Below are 15606 nucleotides of genomic sequence, written 5' to 3'. Positions count from 1 at the left end.
AATAGAAAAACTCTCAAAAATAAAAAAAATGCAAATACACTTCGGAGCTCCTTTGTCTAGAAACATATAATGTGTCGGCAGATAAGAACCATTTGGCCCATCTAGTCTGCCCAATATACTGAATACTATGGATAGCCCCTGGCCCTATCTTATATGAAGGATGGCCTTATGCCTATCCCATGTATACTGTCTACCGCTGACATTTGGACGTTGCCTGTTGATTGACATACTACAGTGTGAGCAGACATCTGTCATGAGTCCATTCACTCCTCCACAGGACATGCAAGCTATCTCAGTGGAAATAACTGCTACCATGGTGATTCAGATAAAAGACTCATACCTTCTGCTTCTCACTATAGGAGAGCAGACCGTCCACCTGCATCACAACTTTCCCAGAGTGTGAATACGATGCCTCGACAGGACACCTGAGGTGACCAGGAACTTACCGAGGAAGGAATATAGAGGAACACCCTAAATTATGATATTAAGTGCCCCAGATATTGTTTCACTCACTGTTTATTTTTCTGCTCTTATCGGGACAATTGCAAATTTGGTTCTTATCTTCGCCTTTGTGAGCAATGCCTTCAAAAACAAAGTGTTTCAACCTCTGGATAAGATTATTGTGAACATGGCCGTGGTCAACCTTCTGTTGTGCTTTTACAAGGAAATCCCTGGGCTCCTCATCTTGTTCAATGCCAAAGTATTTGGACCGGCAGGTTGTAGGTTCTTGCTTTACTTTTACCACACTCTTCGGTTGATCAGCATATGGTCAGTGGAGAATCTCAGCTTCCTTCATCTCATCAAGATAAGAAGACCTGGCCATAGTTGGTCAAAGTTTATCCACCGTCACCAAACGCAGTATGTCAACTGGTCACTGGCTGGATGTTGGGTCATCAGCATCACTTTCCATACGCCTTACCTTCTATACCCAGAGTCCTTGGTTTTTCGTAATAAGACCAACTGCATCGGGCCATCCCAAAGTGAAATGTTGAAGGTCCTCACTTATGCCACGGTGAGTGTGGACTTCTTGTTGATCATCTTGGTAGTTCTTCTAAACTGGTTTATAATAGACTTAATATGTAGGCACCGGAGGCAAGTTAGGGACACCATGACCATAAGACGAGGCTGGAACAAGCACACGGCGCAGGCAACAAAGATACTGCTGTCCCTCCTGTTGTTATACGTCATCTGCTGGATCTCCAGCGATGTGGCATGGATAGCCGTAGTCTCTGGGCTGATGCAGGATGACTATGAAAGTGACATGCTCTCGGCTATTTATGGCGTCCTCTCCTCCATATACTACTCAGTCAGTTCCTGTATTATGGTCTTTGGCTACAGACAAGTGAAAGACTACTTAGCCGAAGCTGGAAACTGCTGTCGAATGGGAAGAACTCCAGCGACGGTCCAGACTCTGGAACAGCAGCAATGACTTTCTATTCAATGTTGTCATGTATCTGCCTTACCTTATAGTAACTTATTATTTTTGTATATTGAATATCTTTACAAGCTGTAAAGGGCTCTAAAATGTTTTTTTTTTATGTTTTTAAAAATATGTCTTTTGGGGGCCACTATTCTCCTTGAGGAGATCCAGCTGGGATCACATACAGTGTTCCCTGGGAAAAGGTATTCAAATTATCTCTCCTCCACAAGGAAGAAAACTGACTTTCTAGTGTCACCTATAGATTGCTACCCTCTAAGTCAATGTCTGACCCATTACAGACTAGGGACATCAGCCACACCAGACGCCCATCTGTAGGCAGCAGTTTCGGAGTTCCTGCTCCTCCTCAGTAAGTCATCTAATCTGGCTAACCAGTACCATGTCATGTTTTATATCTTCTTTTTTTAAGGCCCCATGCGCCTTAAAAAAATAAAATTTTTACGAAATGGATATGTCTAAGCTTACACTCAATTAAATAAAAGATGAGACAAAAACTCATCCTGGGTGATGGGACCTTCACCAGTTTCTTGCACGAGGTGGTGGCACATTCTGGTAGCCTGTTCCATTGCTATAGACCGTGCAATAATCTAGGTGCAGTGATGTGGAGGAGAACTAAAGTACACGTCTCCTGCTCATTATATTCCAACTACCTCCTCCCATATTAATCATGTGCCGTCTGACAACTGCGATGACTGTTTCAGGTTTTGTTCACATTTGAGATATGGTGATTTCTGTTATAATCACACCCCACGGGCCCCCAGTGGACCTCAGTGACATGCGATATGATTGGGTTGGTCCGGTTCTGTGTAGAACTGACGATGCATGCACCTCAAATCTATGGTGTAGACCATGATGCAAGTGTAACTTCGAGTGTAACAGTTGTTTCGGTATATTTTTACTATCTTGTAGGGACAGGGACATGTACTTTATTAGGGAAAGATGTTTCTTTCTACTAGAGAACAAGGTGTAAAGTCTTCTATCCAAGATCTAACTGATAAGGAACATCTGTCTTCAGTTCTACTACGCGCTGAAGACACCTGTGTGTAACATACAGAGGCTTCCAGCCGCCTCTTGTCACTACCTTAGTACCTGCCTGTGTACATGTGCCCTGACTATCACTGCCATCATCCTGGCTATATACAGGTGCCCTGACTATCACTGCCATCATCCTGCCTATATACAGGTGCCCTGACTATCACTGCCATCATCCTGCCTATATACAGGTGCCCTGACTATCACTACCATCATCCTGCCTATATACAGGTGCCCTGACTATCACTGCCATCATCCTGCCTATATACAGGTGCCCTGACTATCACTGCCATCATCCTGCCTATATACAGGTGCCCTATCGCTGTGTCCATCACCCTGCCATGTACATGTGCCCGATCGCTGTCCATCACCCTGCTATGTACATGTGCCCGATCGCTGTCCATCACCCTGCTATGTACATGTGCCCGATCGCTGTCCATCACCCTGCTATGTACATGTGCCCTGACTATCACTGCCATCATCCTGCCTATATACAGGTGCCCTGACTATCACTGCCATTATCCTGCCTATATACAGGTGCCCTGACTATCACTGCCATCATCCTCCTGCCTATATACAGGTGCCCTGACTATCACTGCCATCATCCTGCCTATATACAGGTGCCCTGATTATCACTGCCATCATCCTGCCTAAATACAGGTGCCCTGACTATCACTGCCATCATCCTGCCTATATACAGGTGCCCTGACTATCACTGCCATCATCCTGCCTATATACAGGTGCCCTGACTATCACTGCCCTCACCCTGCTATGTACATGTGCCCGATCGCTGTCCATCACCCTGCTATGTACATGTGCCCGATCGCTGTCCATCACCCTGCTATGTACATGTGCCCTGACTATCACTGCCATCATCCTGGCTATATACAGGTGCCCTGACTATCACTGCCATCGTCCTGCCTATCTGCCTCGTTACACACAGTCTTCAGCACTCAGTGGAACTGACGACTGAAGACAGACTCTCCTGAGTAACGCTAAGTGACAGCTCTGATAGAAGACGCTTTACACCGACAAGACAGTTACACTTTAAAATGAACAAATACATTTACAACAATATATGCTCCAGAGCTGCATTCACAATTCTGCTAATTGTGATTGGAAACCGACAACAAGCTGGGTCAGACACATTCACAATTATGTTGACTGAAGTAATGTAATGTATGGAAACAGTGACTCCACTCGATGTAACTCAGGATCAGTACAGGATTTGTGGCCATAGGACACTGCAGTTTGTGTGATTGACTGCAGTGTCCTATGGCCACAAACGCGCGTCAAAACGCCCCAAAGAAGCTCAAGAACTTGATTATGCGTCGGGCGTTTTACAGCGCGATCGTACGCGCTGTAAAACGCCCAGGTGAGAACCATTCCCATAGGGAAGCATTGGTTTTCATGTGTTGAGCGTTTTACAGCGCGTTTGAACGCGCTGTAAAACGCTCAGGTGTGAACTTAGGGTGAGGCTAGGTTCACACCTGAGCGTTTTACAGCACGTTCCTACACGCTGTAAAACGCTCAACAGGCAAAAACCAATGTTTCTCTATGGGCATGGTTCTCACCTGAGCGTTTTACAGTGTGTACGATCGCGCTGTAAAACGCCCTACGCCTCAAGAAGTACAGGAGCTTCTTTGGGGCCTATTGTCGCGCGTAACACCTCTGTTTTTCATTGTGGTCAATAGCAAGTAACTCAGGATCAGTAATGTAATGTATGTACACAGTGACTCCATCAGCAGAATAGTGAGTGCAGCTCTGGAGTATAATACAGGATGTAACTCAGGATCAGTACAGGATAACAGTGTGTCATCCACAGGTCCCCCATAACAGTGCGTCATCCACAGATCCCCCATAACAGTGCGTCATCCACAGATCCCCCATAACAGTGTGTCATCCACAGATTCCCCCATAACAGTGCGTCATCCACAGATCCCCCATAACAGTGCGTCATCCACAGATCCCCATAACAGTGCATCATCCACAGATCCCCCATAACAGTGCGTCACCCACAGATCCCCCATAACAGTGCATCATCCACAGATCCCCCATAACAGTGCGTCATCCACAGGTCCCCCATAACAGTGCGTCATCCACAGATCCCCCATAACAGTGTCATCCACAGATCCCCCATAACAGTGTGTCATCCACAGATTCCCCCATAACAGTGCGTCATCCACAGATCCCCCATAACAGTGCGTCATCCACAGATCCCCATAACAGTGCATCATCCACAGATCCCCCATAACAGTGCGTCACCCACAGATCCCCCATAACAGTGCATCATCCACAGATCCCCCATAACAGTGCGTCATCCACAGGTCCCCCATAACAGTGCGTCATCCACAGATCCCCCATAACAGTGCGTCATCCACAGATCCCCATAACAGTGCATCATCCACAGATCCCCCATAACAGTGTGTCATCCACAGATCCCCCATAACAGTGCATCATCCACAGATCCCCCATAACAGTGCGTCATCCACAGGTCCCCCATAACAGTGCGTCATCCACAGATCCCCCATAACAATGTGTCATCCACAGGTCCCCCATAACAGTGTCATCCACAGATCCCCCATAACAGTGTGTCATCCACAGATCCCCCATAACAGTGCGTCATCCACAGATCTCCATAACAGTGCGTCATCCACAGATCTCCATAACAGTGCGTCATCCACAGATCTCCATAACAATGTGTCATCCACAGATCCCCCATAACAGTGTCATCCACAGATCTCCCATAACACTGTGTCATCCACAGATCCCCCATAACAGTGCGTCATCCACAGGTCCCCCATAACAGTGTGTCATCCACAGATCCCCCATAACAGTGCGTCATCCACAGGTCCCCCATAACAGTGCGCCATCCACAGATCCCCCATAACAGTGCGTCATCCACAGATCCCCCATAACAGTGTGTCATCCACAGATCTCCCATAACAGTGCATCATCCACAGATCCCCCATAACAGTGCGTCATCCACAGGTCCCCCATAACAGTGCGTCATCCACAGATCCCCCATAACAGTGTGTCATCCACAGATCCCCCATAACCGTGTGTCACCCACAGATCCCCCATAACCGTGTGTCACCCACAGATCCCCCATAACAATGTGTCATCCACAGATCCCCATAACAGTGTGTCATCCACAGATCCCCCCTAACATTGTGTCACCCACAGATCCCCCATAACTGTGTCATCCACAGATCCCCATAACAGTGTGTCATCCACAGGTCCCCCATAACAGTGCGTCATCCACAGATCCCCCATAACAATGCGTCATCCACAGATCCCCCATAACAGTGCGTCATCCACAGATCCCCCATAACAGTGCATCATCCACAGATCCCCCATAACAGTGCGTCATCCACAGGTCCCCCATAACAGTGCGTCATCCACAGATCCCCCATAACAATGTGTCATCCACAGATCCCCCATAACAGTGCGTCATCCACAGATCCCCCATAACAATGTGTCATCCACAGGTCCCCCATAACAGTGCATCATCCACAGATCTCCATAACAGTGCGTCATCCACAGATCCCCCATAACAATGTGTCATCCACAGATCCCCCCATAACAGTGCGTCATCCACAGATCCCCCATAACAGTGCGTCATCCACAGATCCCCCATAACAGTGTCATCCACAGATCTCCCATAACACTGTGTCATCCACAGATCCCCCATAACAGTGCGTCATCCACAGGTCCCCCATAACAGTGTGTCATCCACAGATCCCCCATAACAATGTGTCATCCACAGGTCCCCCATAACAGTGTGTCATCCACAGGTCCCCCATAACAGTGCGCCATCCACAGATCCCCATAACAGTGCGTCATCCACAGATCCCCCATAACAGTGTGTCTTCCACAGATCCCCCATAACAGTGTCACCCACAGATCCCCATAACAGTGCGTCATCCACAGATCCCCCATAACAGTGGACCTGTCTCTAACAGAAACTGAAAGGAGGGGAAGATCCGCGGAAGCAAGCAGACGACTGGACAGCTTCTTTTGTAAGTAAATTATTTTATTATAGTGCTGAAACTGCTTTAAACTCTAAAGAAAAGTTTTGGAGAGTGTTTCTCTCTTTCTTAGGTCTGAAGCAATACCGAGGAAGAAAGGAAAACTCTTTAAAGCTTGTCTTTTAAGTATTAGGATAGTACAGTTGTGGCCAAAAGTTTTGAGAATTACATAAATATTGAGAATTGGAAAAGTTGCTGCTTAAGTTTTTATAATAGCAATTTGCATATACTCCAGAATGTTATGAAGAGGGATCAGATGAATTGCATAGTCCTTCTTTGCCATGAAAATTAACTTAATCCCCAAAAAACCTTTCCACTACATTTCATTGCTGTCATTAAAGGACCTGCTGAGATCATTTCAGTAATCGTCTTGTTAACTCAGGTGAGAATGTTGACGAGCACAAGGCTGGAGATCATTATGTCAGGCTGATAGGGTAAAATGGCAGACTTTACCTGTTAAAAGGAGGGTGATGCTTGAAATCATTGTTCTTCCATTGTTAACCATGGTGACCTGCAAAGAAACGCGTGCAGCCATCATTGCGTTGCATAAAAATGGCTTCACAGGCAAGGATATTGTGGCTACTAAGATTGCACCTCAATCAACAATTTTCTAGGATCATCAAGAACTTCAAGGAAAGAGGTTAAATTCTTGTTAAGAAGGCTTCAGGGCGTCCAAGAAAGTCCAGCAAGCGCCAGGATCGTCTCCTAAGAGGATTCAGCTGCGGGATCGGAGTGCCACCAGTGCAGAGCTTGCTCAGGAATGGCAGCAGGCAGGTGTGAGCGCATCTGCACGCAGTGAGGCGAAGACTTTTGGAAGATGGCCTGGTGTCAAGAAGGGCAGCAAAGAAGCCACTTCTCTCCAAAAAACCATCAGGGACAGATTGATCTTCTGCAGAAAATATGGTGAATGGACTGCTGAGGACTGGGGCAAAGTCATATTCTCCGATTGTTTGGGGCATCAGGAAAAAGGCTTGTACGGAGAAGAAAAGGTGAGCGCTACCATCAGTCCTGTCATGCCAACAGTAAAGCATCCTGAGACCATTCATGTGTGGGGTTGCTTCTCATCCAAGGGAGTGGGCTCACTCACAATTTTGCCCAAAAACACAGCCATGAATAAAGAATGGTACCAAAACACCCTCCAACAGCAACTTCTTCCAACAATCCAACAACAGTTTGGTGAAGAACAATGCATTTTCCAGCACGATGGAGCACCGTGCCATAAGGCAAAAGTGATAACTAAGTGGCTCGGGACCAAAACGTTGACATTTTGGGTCCATGGCCTGGAAACTTCCCAGATCTTAATCCCATTGAGAACTTGTGGTCAATCCTCAAGAGGCGGGTGGACAAACAAAAACCCACTAATTCTGACAAACTCCAAGAAGTGATTATGAAAGAATGGGTTGCTATCAGTCAGGAATTGGCCCAGAAGGTGATTGAGAGCATGCCCAGTCGAATGGCAGAGGTCCTGAAAAAGAAGGGCCAACACTGCAAATACTGACTCTTTGCATAAATGTCATGTAATTGTCGATAAAAGCCTTTGAAACGTATGAAGTGCGTGTAATTATATTTCACTACATCACAGAAACAACTGAAACAAAGGTCTAAAAGCAGTTTAGCAGCAAACTCTGTGAAAACTAACATTTGTGTCATTCTCAAAACTTTTGGCCACGACTGTACAATAAAAAGGTATCCCTGCATACCACAGTATTTTGTAATCTTATTTATATATACTTATTTCGGGTTTTTTCAGTAGTATGATTAAGTGGGGAAAATTATTAGTGCCCCCCCCCCTAGTGACTGTGATATCTTATGTGCCCCCCCCCCCCCCATATATTGTTCCTAGAGTCACCACTGCGCAGAGGCGGACTTACGGCAACGCTAGGGTGAGGCCCGGCCTGTGTGTGTATGTATATAATATACGGGCGTGTGTGTTTGTACTTTAGGGTGCACACCCTAATGCAATGGGCTGCGCACGCCTATGTCCGTTTCATAAATTTCTTGTTGACTACTGTTTCTTCTGGCTCTGATGAATTCCCCTTTGGGTATATTTCGAACTGTATGAATAGGGTGACACGATTTAGCGTGTAATAATGTATTGCCTGACGTCGGCTTCCTGTAGGTACTTGTGTATATGGAGGCTGCGGAGGAGTCCCCCCTCAAGCGGAGATCCAGAAAAACACTATATTGGTGGTATCATAGTGAACAGTAAACTGGATACTGTTCACACATGTGTTTAGATAATTAGAGAAAGAGGGTTTGGCCGCCACATCGCCGGACCATATAAGGATCAGGTCATCGATGTAACGGCCATACAATCTAATATTCTCTGCAATGAGGTTGGTGTCGATGAGGAGAAAGTTTCTCTCCCACCATGCCATAAAAATATTGGAGAGAACTTAGCCCCCATCGACACCCCCGATGTCTGAAGAAAAAACATCTCATCAAACATGATGGTGATGGATCATGTGACGGACCATGTGATGAGCGCAGTGATGTCATCAAAGGTCCTTTACCCAGGTCCTGAAGAAAGTAGAGAAGCCGGGCTGCGCGAACAAGTGGATTAAGGTGAGTTAAAAATGTTTTTATTTATTTTTTAACCCCTCCAGCCCTATTGTACTATGCATTCTGTATTAAGAATGCTATTATTTTCCCTTATAACCATGTTATAAGGGAAAATAATAATGATCGGGTCCCCATCCCGATCGTCTCCTAGCAACCGTGCGTGAATATCGCACCGCATCCGCACTTGCTTGTGATTTTCACGCAGCTCCATTCACTTCTATGGGGCCTGCGTTGCGTGAAAAACACACAAAATAGAGCATGCTGCGATTTTCACGCAACGCACAAGTGATGCGTGAAAATCACCTCTCATGTGCACAGTCCCATAGAAATGAATGGGTCCGGATTCAGTGCGGGTGCAATACGTCCACCTCACGCATTGCACCCGTGCGGAAATCTCGCCCCGTGTGAAAGGGGCCTTAGACTGCGGATGTCCACCTTACAGAATTCCTTCCCATGGTGTTCTGTGCTGGAATCCCCCCCCCTGATCATCTGTCATCTGCATTGGAATCTTGAAGCAAGTGCCTAATTCCCCATCAGCGCCACCACGGGGGAAATAAAGTATTACATGGTGCCTGTATAAATCAAGGAGCTGTCCTGTAATACAGGGATCAGCAACCTCCGGCGCTCCGGCTCTCCTGAAACTACATCTCCCAGAATCCTCCGTTCACTTCTATGGGAGTTACAAGAACAGCAGAGTAAGTGTGCATGCTGGGAATTGTAGTTTCAGAAATAGCTCAGTCCCATTCAAGTGATTGGAGCCGAGCTGCAATACCAAGCACAGCCACTATACAATGGACGGCGCTGTGTCTGGTAAGATGCGAGGAGGGTCACCAGGAGTCGGACCCCGGTCAATCAGATACTGATGAGCTATCCTGAGATCAGGTCATCAATGTCAGAATCTCAGAAAAACCCTTTAAGGATAGCCCCCTTGGTTCCCACCCATCACTGCTGGATATTTGGCGCCCCCATGAGGACATCTCTGTCCTGTTTTGTTTATGGATCACTTCTCTTCCAGCTACGAATACGTTCATCCCGTAAGTGTAGAAGTTGCCGTTCTGCAGAATATGCCATTTCTGGCCGATGATTAATGGCGGGTGGTGCGTCTCCCCTATAAAGTCTTAATGGCGGTACGCGAGCATAAACTGTTTACTGATGTAATGGCCGCAGCATGATAGAGCAATCTGACTCCATTCACCGCCGCCGAGATGACAGCCGCTAATACCAAATTGATATCATCGCAAATAGAGAGAGATGGAAAATCCATGGGCTGAAAGTAATGTCCGGCTGTGGGAGATATGGCGCTATCAGTATGCTTCTAATAAGACGGGGGATGGGGGGTACAGCTGTGTAATCGCCAGACCGGACACTATGATCCATGACGTATTAAAGGGGTATTCCCATCACATACAAGGGGGGAATATCGCTAGGATATGCCCCCATTGTCTGATAGGTGCGGGTCCCACCTCTGGGACCTGCACCTACAACGAGAACGGAGTGGAGAAATGAATAGAGGGCGCACTGCGCATGTGCGGCCGCCCTCTGTTCATTTCAATGGGGCCGCCTAAAATAGCTCGGCTATTTCTACCTGCCCCATAGAAAAGAACGGGAGCAGGGGCCGCGCGTGCGTGGTGCGCTCCTATTCAGGGCCATTTGAAGGAATTTGGGGGCCCCAAGCAAAATAGACATGGAGGCCCCCCCCCTCCACACCTTACACACGCAAAGCCTACAGGAACCACAGTATAGCCATACAGTTTAAGTTCCCCCACACTTTATATAAATAAAAAAGGAGGTTTACAGTGCAAATACTGCTGTTGCAGTTAATGTGCATGAAATTTGAACAGTGCCATCCACAGATCCCCCTCCCCTAAACAGTGCCATCCACAGATACCCCTCCCCTAAACAGTGCCATCCACAGATCCCCCTCCCCTAAACAGTGCCATCCACAGATACCCCTCCCCTAAACAGTGCCATCCACAGATCCCCCTACCCTAAACAGTGCCATCCACAGATCCCCCTCCCCTAAACAGTGCCATCCACAGATCCCTCCTCCCCTAAACAGTGCCATCCACAGATCCCCCTAAACAGTGCCATCCACAGATCCCCCCTCCCCTAAACAGTGCCATCCACAGATCCCCCTAAACAGTGCCATCCACAGATCCCCTCCCTAAACAGTGCCATCCACAGATCCCTCCTCCCCTAAACAGTGCCATCCACAGATCCCCCTAAACAGTGCCATCCACAGATCCCTCCTCCCCTAAACAGTGCCATCCACAGATCCCCCCCTCCCCTAAACAGTGCCATCCACAGATCCCCCTCCCCTAAACAGTGCCATCCACAGATCCCCCCTCCCCTAAACAGTGCCATCCACAGATCCCCCCTCCCCTAAACAGTGCCATCCACAGATCCCCCCTCCCCTAAACAGTGCCATCCACAGATCCCCCTAAACAGTGCCATCCACAGATCCCCCCTCCCCTAAACAGTGCCATCCACAGATCCCCCCTCCCCTAAACAGTGCCATCCACAGATCCCCCCTCCCCTAAACAGTGCCATCCACAGATCCCTCCTCCCCTAAACAGTGCCATCCACAGATCCCCCTAAACAGTGCCATCCACAGATCCCCCTCCCATAACAGTGCCATCCACAGATCCCCCCTCCCCTAAACAGTGCCATCCACAGATCCCCCCTCTTCTAAACAGTGCCATCCACAGATCCCCCCTCCCCTAAACAGTGCCATCCACAGATCCCTCCTCCCCTAAACAGTGCCATCCACAGATCCCCCTAAACAGTGCCATCCACAGATCCCTCCTCCCCTAAACAGTGCCATCCACAGATCCCTCCTCCCCTAAACAGTGCCATCCACAGATCCCCCCTAAACAGTGCCATCCACAGATTCCTTCCACAAACAGTGCCATCCACAGATCCCCCCTAAACAGTGCCATCCACAGATCCCCCCTAAACAGTGCCATCCACAGATCCCCCCTAAACAGTGCCATCCACAGATCCCCCCTAAACAGTGCCATCCACAGATCCCCCCTAAACAGTGCCATCCTGGCCACTAGATGGCGCTGTCTGTCACATGACCTATTTCTCATAACCAGGGTGCTATAGGGCAACACTATACATCTCACCCTACAGATGATAGGAGGGCGGTGATGTTTTCATTTACTTATGTGGAATGTATGAAGATGAAATGTCAGAGATTGTAGGCACTGCGATTACAACAGGGGCCACTAATAGCTGTAAAACATACATGACGGTGCATGGCAGGTGACTGGTGGCATGATGGGTTCCAAGGGGTGCACCAGATCACTCTGCCCCGCGGGGATATTGTAGGGTTAATGCAGTGAACTAAATATTTGCCTATGCAGAGGGCTACAGTATAAAGGTATTCTGTGCAGATACATTTTCTTTACCATAGGAGCCAATGGTGGATGTGTGCACTGTACGCCTATAGTTCAGGGGGGAGGCCATGCCACCGAGAAATGAGGTCGGAACAGATCCTGAGTAGTGTTGGGCGAGCATGCTCGGCCGAATTCTTTGTTGCTCGAGTCTCCTCCCCGCACGTTTGTTGGCTGCTACGCACTGACTGTAATGCAGTATATAGCACCCGATGGCACGTGGTCGGCTCAGTCTTAGTCAGAGAGAGCGCCAGCAGAAGGGACAGACAGTGTAGGGACAGGAATTGTTATTTTTTCAGGCAGGGTTTAGTGTTGAAAGGTGTTAGAGACCCAACAGTCCTTTTAAAGCGAACCTTTCACCTCATTTTCACTTTATAAACTAGCAACAGTACCTTATAGATTATCTTGAGTGTGTTGTTATCCATGTTAGTGCCGCTTTCCTGCGCTGTTTATTCATAAAAATATCGTCTTATAAAGTTCAAATTTCGTGCTCCAACAGTCAAGCAACAAGTCAAGGGGGTAGCCCTTCCCTCTCCTCTGGCCGTACCTCCCCTGCCCTAACGCCGCCTCTATGCGCTGTAATTGACAGCCGGCACAGCGCTTGTGAATCCTGAGCATGCGCCGTCCTCCTCCTCCGCTTGATCCAGTCTTTCTTTCGGACACAAGCGCGATCCTGTAACAGAATCGCGCATGCGCCGTCCGCAATCCCTGCCTGTCTGCTCTCCTGTCTGCGCAGACAGGAGAGCAGACAGGCAGGGATTGCGGACGGCGCATGCGCGATTCTGTTACAGGATCGCGCTTGTGTCCGAAAGAAAGACTGGATCAAGCGGAGGAGGAGGACGGCGCATGCTCAGGATTCACAAGCGCTGTGCCGGCTGTCAATTACAGCGCATAGAGGCGGCGTTAGGGCAGGGGAGGTACGGCCAGAGGAGAGGGAAGGGCTACCCCCTTGACTTGTTGCTTGACTGTTGGAGCACGAAATTTGAACTTTATAAGACGATATTTTTATGAATAAACAGCGCAGGAAAGCGGCACTAACATGGATAACAACACACTCAAGATAATCTATAAGGTACTGTTGCTAGTTTATAAAGTGAAAATGAGGTGAAAGGTTCGCTTTAAGGACTATTGTTTTATCCGGCTGCAATATATATTATTAGCGCAACCTGCACTAAATTGCGTGCAATTCTTTGGCCGCTGCTGACAGTGACACAACCTCTGCTACATCTGTTGTGTTGCATTTGCCCTGTGAAATTCAGCGCAATTTTTTCGCCGCTGGTGACAGCGACATTACCTGCACTGCATCTCCTGTATAACGTTTGCGCATCCTAAATATCTGTCACATTCAGTGTAATTTATTTGCGGATACAAAACCTGCGCTACTGTACGTGTGACATACTTACAAGCATATATACCATTTAATATGCAGAAGGCGAGCAGTAGGGGACGGGGAAGTGGCCGTGCTGCTGATGGTGCACGCAGAGGCCGTGGCCCTGGGTGCGGTAAAACTGTGCCTGCTGCCAGAGCACAAGAAACACATCCACGATCCCTAGCTTCATGTTCCAGTTTGCAAGGCGGCGCAGGACACCACTCTCGAAGTCACACCAGTGAGACCAGATGGTCGGTTGGATTGCAGCAGATAATGCTTCCAGTCGGTTAAGCACCACCCTGTCTTCCACAAAGTCCAGTCTCAGTAGCCAAGAGTCTGGTCAACAGAATTCTCACCCTGATCCTCCTTCCTCCCACCATGGAGAGTCTTGGCAAACAAGTGATCCCACACTCGGATATTCCGAGAAGCTCTTTTCATCGCCATTCCTTGATTTGGGCCTCTCGCCAAGCCCGCTTGAAGAGGGACATAAGGAGATCTTGTGCACTGATTACCAAACTCTTGAGCATCCACAGTCAGAAGAAGATGACAGTGGGGAATGGCAATTACTGTTTCATGAGGTGGATGATGATGAGACACGGTTGCCAATAAGTCAACCGCAATTAGTGTCTCAAGAGGTTGATGATGAGGATGAGACACAGTTGTCAATAGGTGAGGTTCTTGTTAGGTCAACAAGTCAGGAAGATGACTAGAGTGAGGAAGTGGAAGAGGTGGTGGATGATGAAATCACTGACCCAACCTGGGAAGGTGGCAAGCCGAGCGAGGACAGCAGTACGGAGGAGGAGGCATCCTCAGCACCGCAACAGGCTGGAAGAGGAGAAGGTGGGACACACCAAGCAGGCCCGCAACTGTTCCCCGGAGCACGCACTTGCAGCAATCTCCTTTGTCAAGGGGTAGGTGTTCCGCAGTCCCGCGCTTTTTTGAGGAAAGATAAAAGAATTGTCATGTGCAGCCTGCGTCGTACCAAAATGAGCAGGGGCATGAACACTAGCAATCTCACCACCACCAGCATGATCCGCCACATGGCATCAAAGCACACTAATAGGTGGGCTGAACACCTGGGTCCATAATCAGTGTCTGCGGGTCACACCACTGCCTCCTCTTCCCCTGTGTTACGTGCTGTCCAAGACGCAGGCCTGGATGCCTCCCGCCCTGCACCAGGACCTTCACAAGCACCATCAGCAACAACATCCACTTCTGTGTCCCAGCGCAGCGTACAGATGTCCATACCTCAGGCCTTTAAACGAAAGCGCAAATACCCAGACACCCACCCACAGGCCATAGAACTAAATGCGCACCTTTCCAAATTGCTGGCCCTGGAAATGTTGCCATTTAGGCTTGTGAACACTGAGGATTGCCTGATGGCGGCGGCCGTCCCTCGTTACTTAGTCCCCAGCCGCCACTATTTTTCCTGGTGTGCCGCCCCCGCCTTACACCAGCATGTGTCCCGTAACATCAACCGTGCCCTGACCAACACAGTTATTGGGAAGGTCCACTTAACGACTGACACATGGACAAGTGCTTGTGGCCAGGGACGCTACATTTCCCTGATGGCACACTGGGTGAACGTTGTGGAGGCCGGGAACGAGTTGTACCCTGGGATGGCACAGGTGCTACCGACGCCCAGGATTGCGGGCCCTACTTCCATCAGGATTTCTGCCACTACCTACATTAGTGGCTGCAACCCCCACCTCTCCTCCACCTACTCCTCCACCTCAGATTTCTCATCTTGCAGCACCAGTCAGCCATCAGTCAGTA

General features: G+C 48.5%; 1 protein-coding gene across 1 annotated transcript; it reads left to right on the top strand.

The window, feature by feature from the left end:
* The first annotated feature begins 478 nt into the window (after window positions 1–478).
* LOC122921520 (vomeronasal type-1 receptor 96-like) lies at window positions 479–1429 on the top strand. Its single transcript, XM_044271587.1, has one exon. It carries the CDS (start codon window positions 479–481, stop codon window positions 1427–1429), a length of 951 nt encoding a protein of 316 aa, XP_044127522.1.
* The last annotated feature ends 14177 nt before the right edge of the window (window positions 1430–15606 follow it).

Source organism: Bufo gargarizans, chromosome 1 (genome assembly GCF_014858855.1).
Source record: "Bufo gargarizans isolate SCDJY-AF-19 chromosome 1, ASM1485885v1, whole genome shotgun sequence".
In the NCBI taxonomy this organism is placed as follows: Eukaryota; Metazoa; Chordata; class Amphibia; order Anura; family Bufonidae; genus Bufo; species Bufo gargarizans.
The sequence above is the reverse complement of the archived record's forward strand: the minus strand, read 5'-3'. Positions and strand labels throughout refer to the sequence as shown.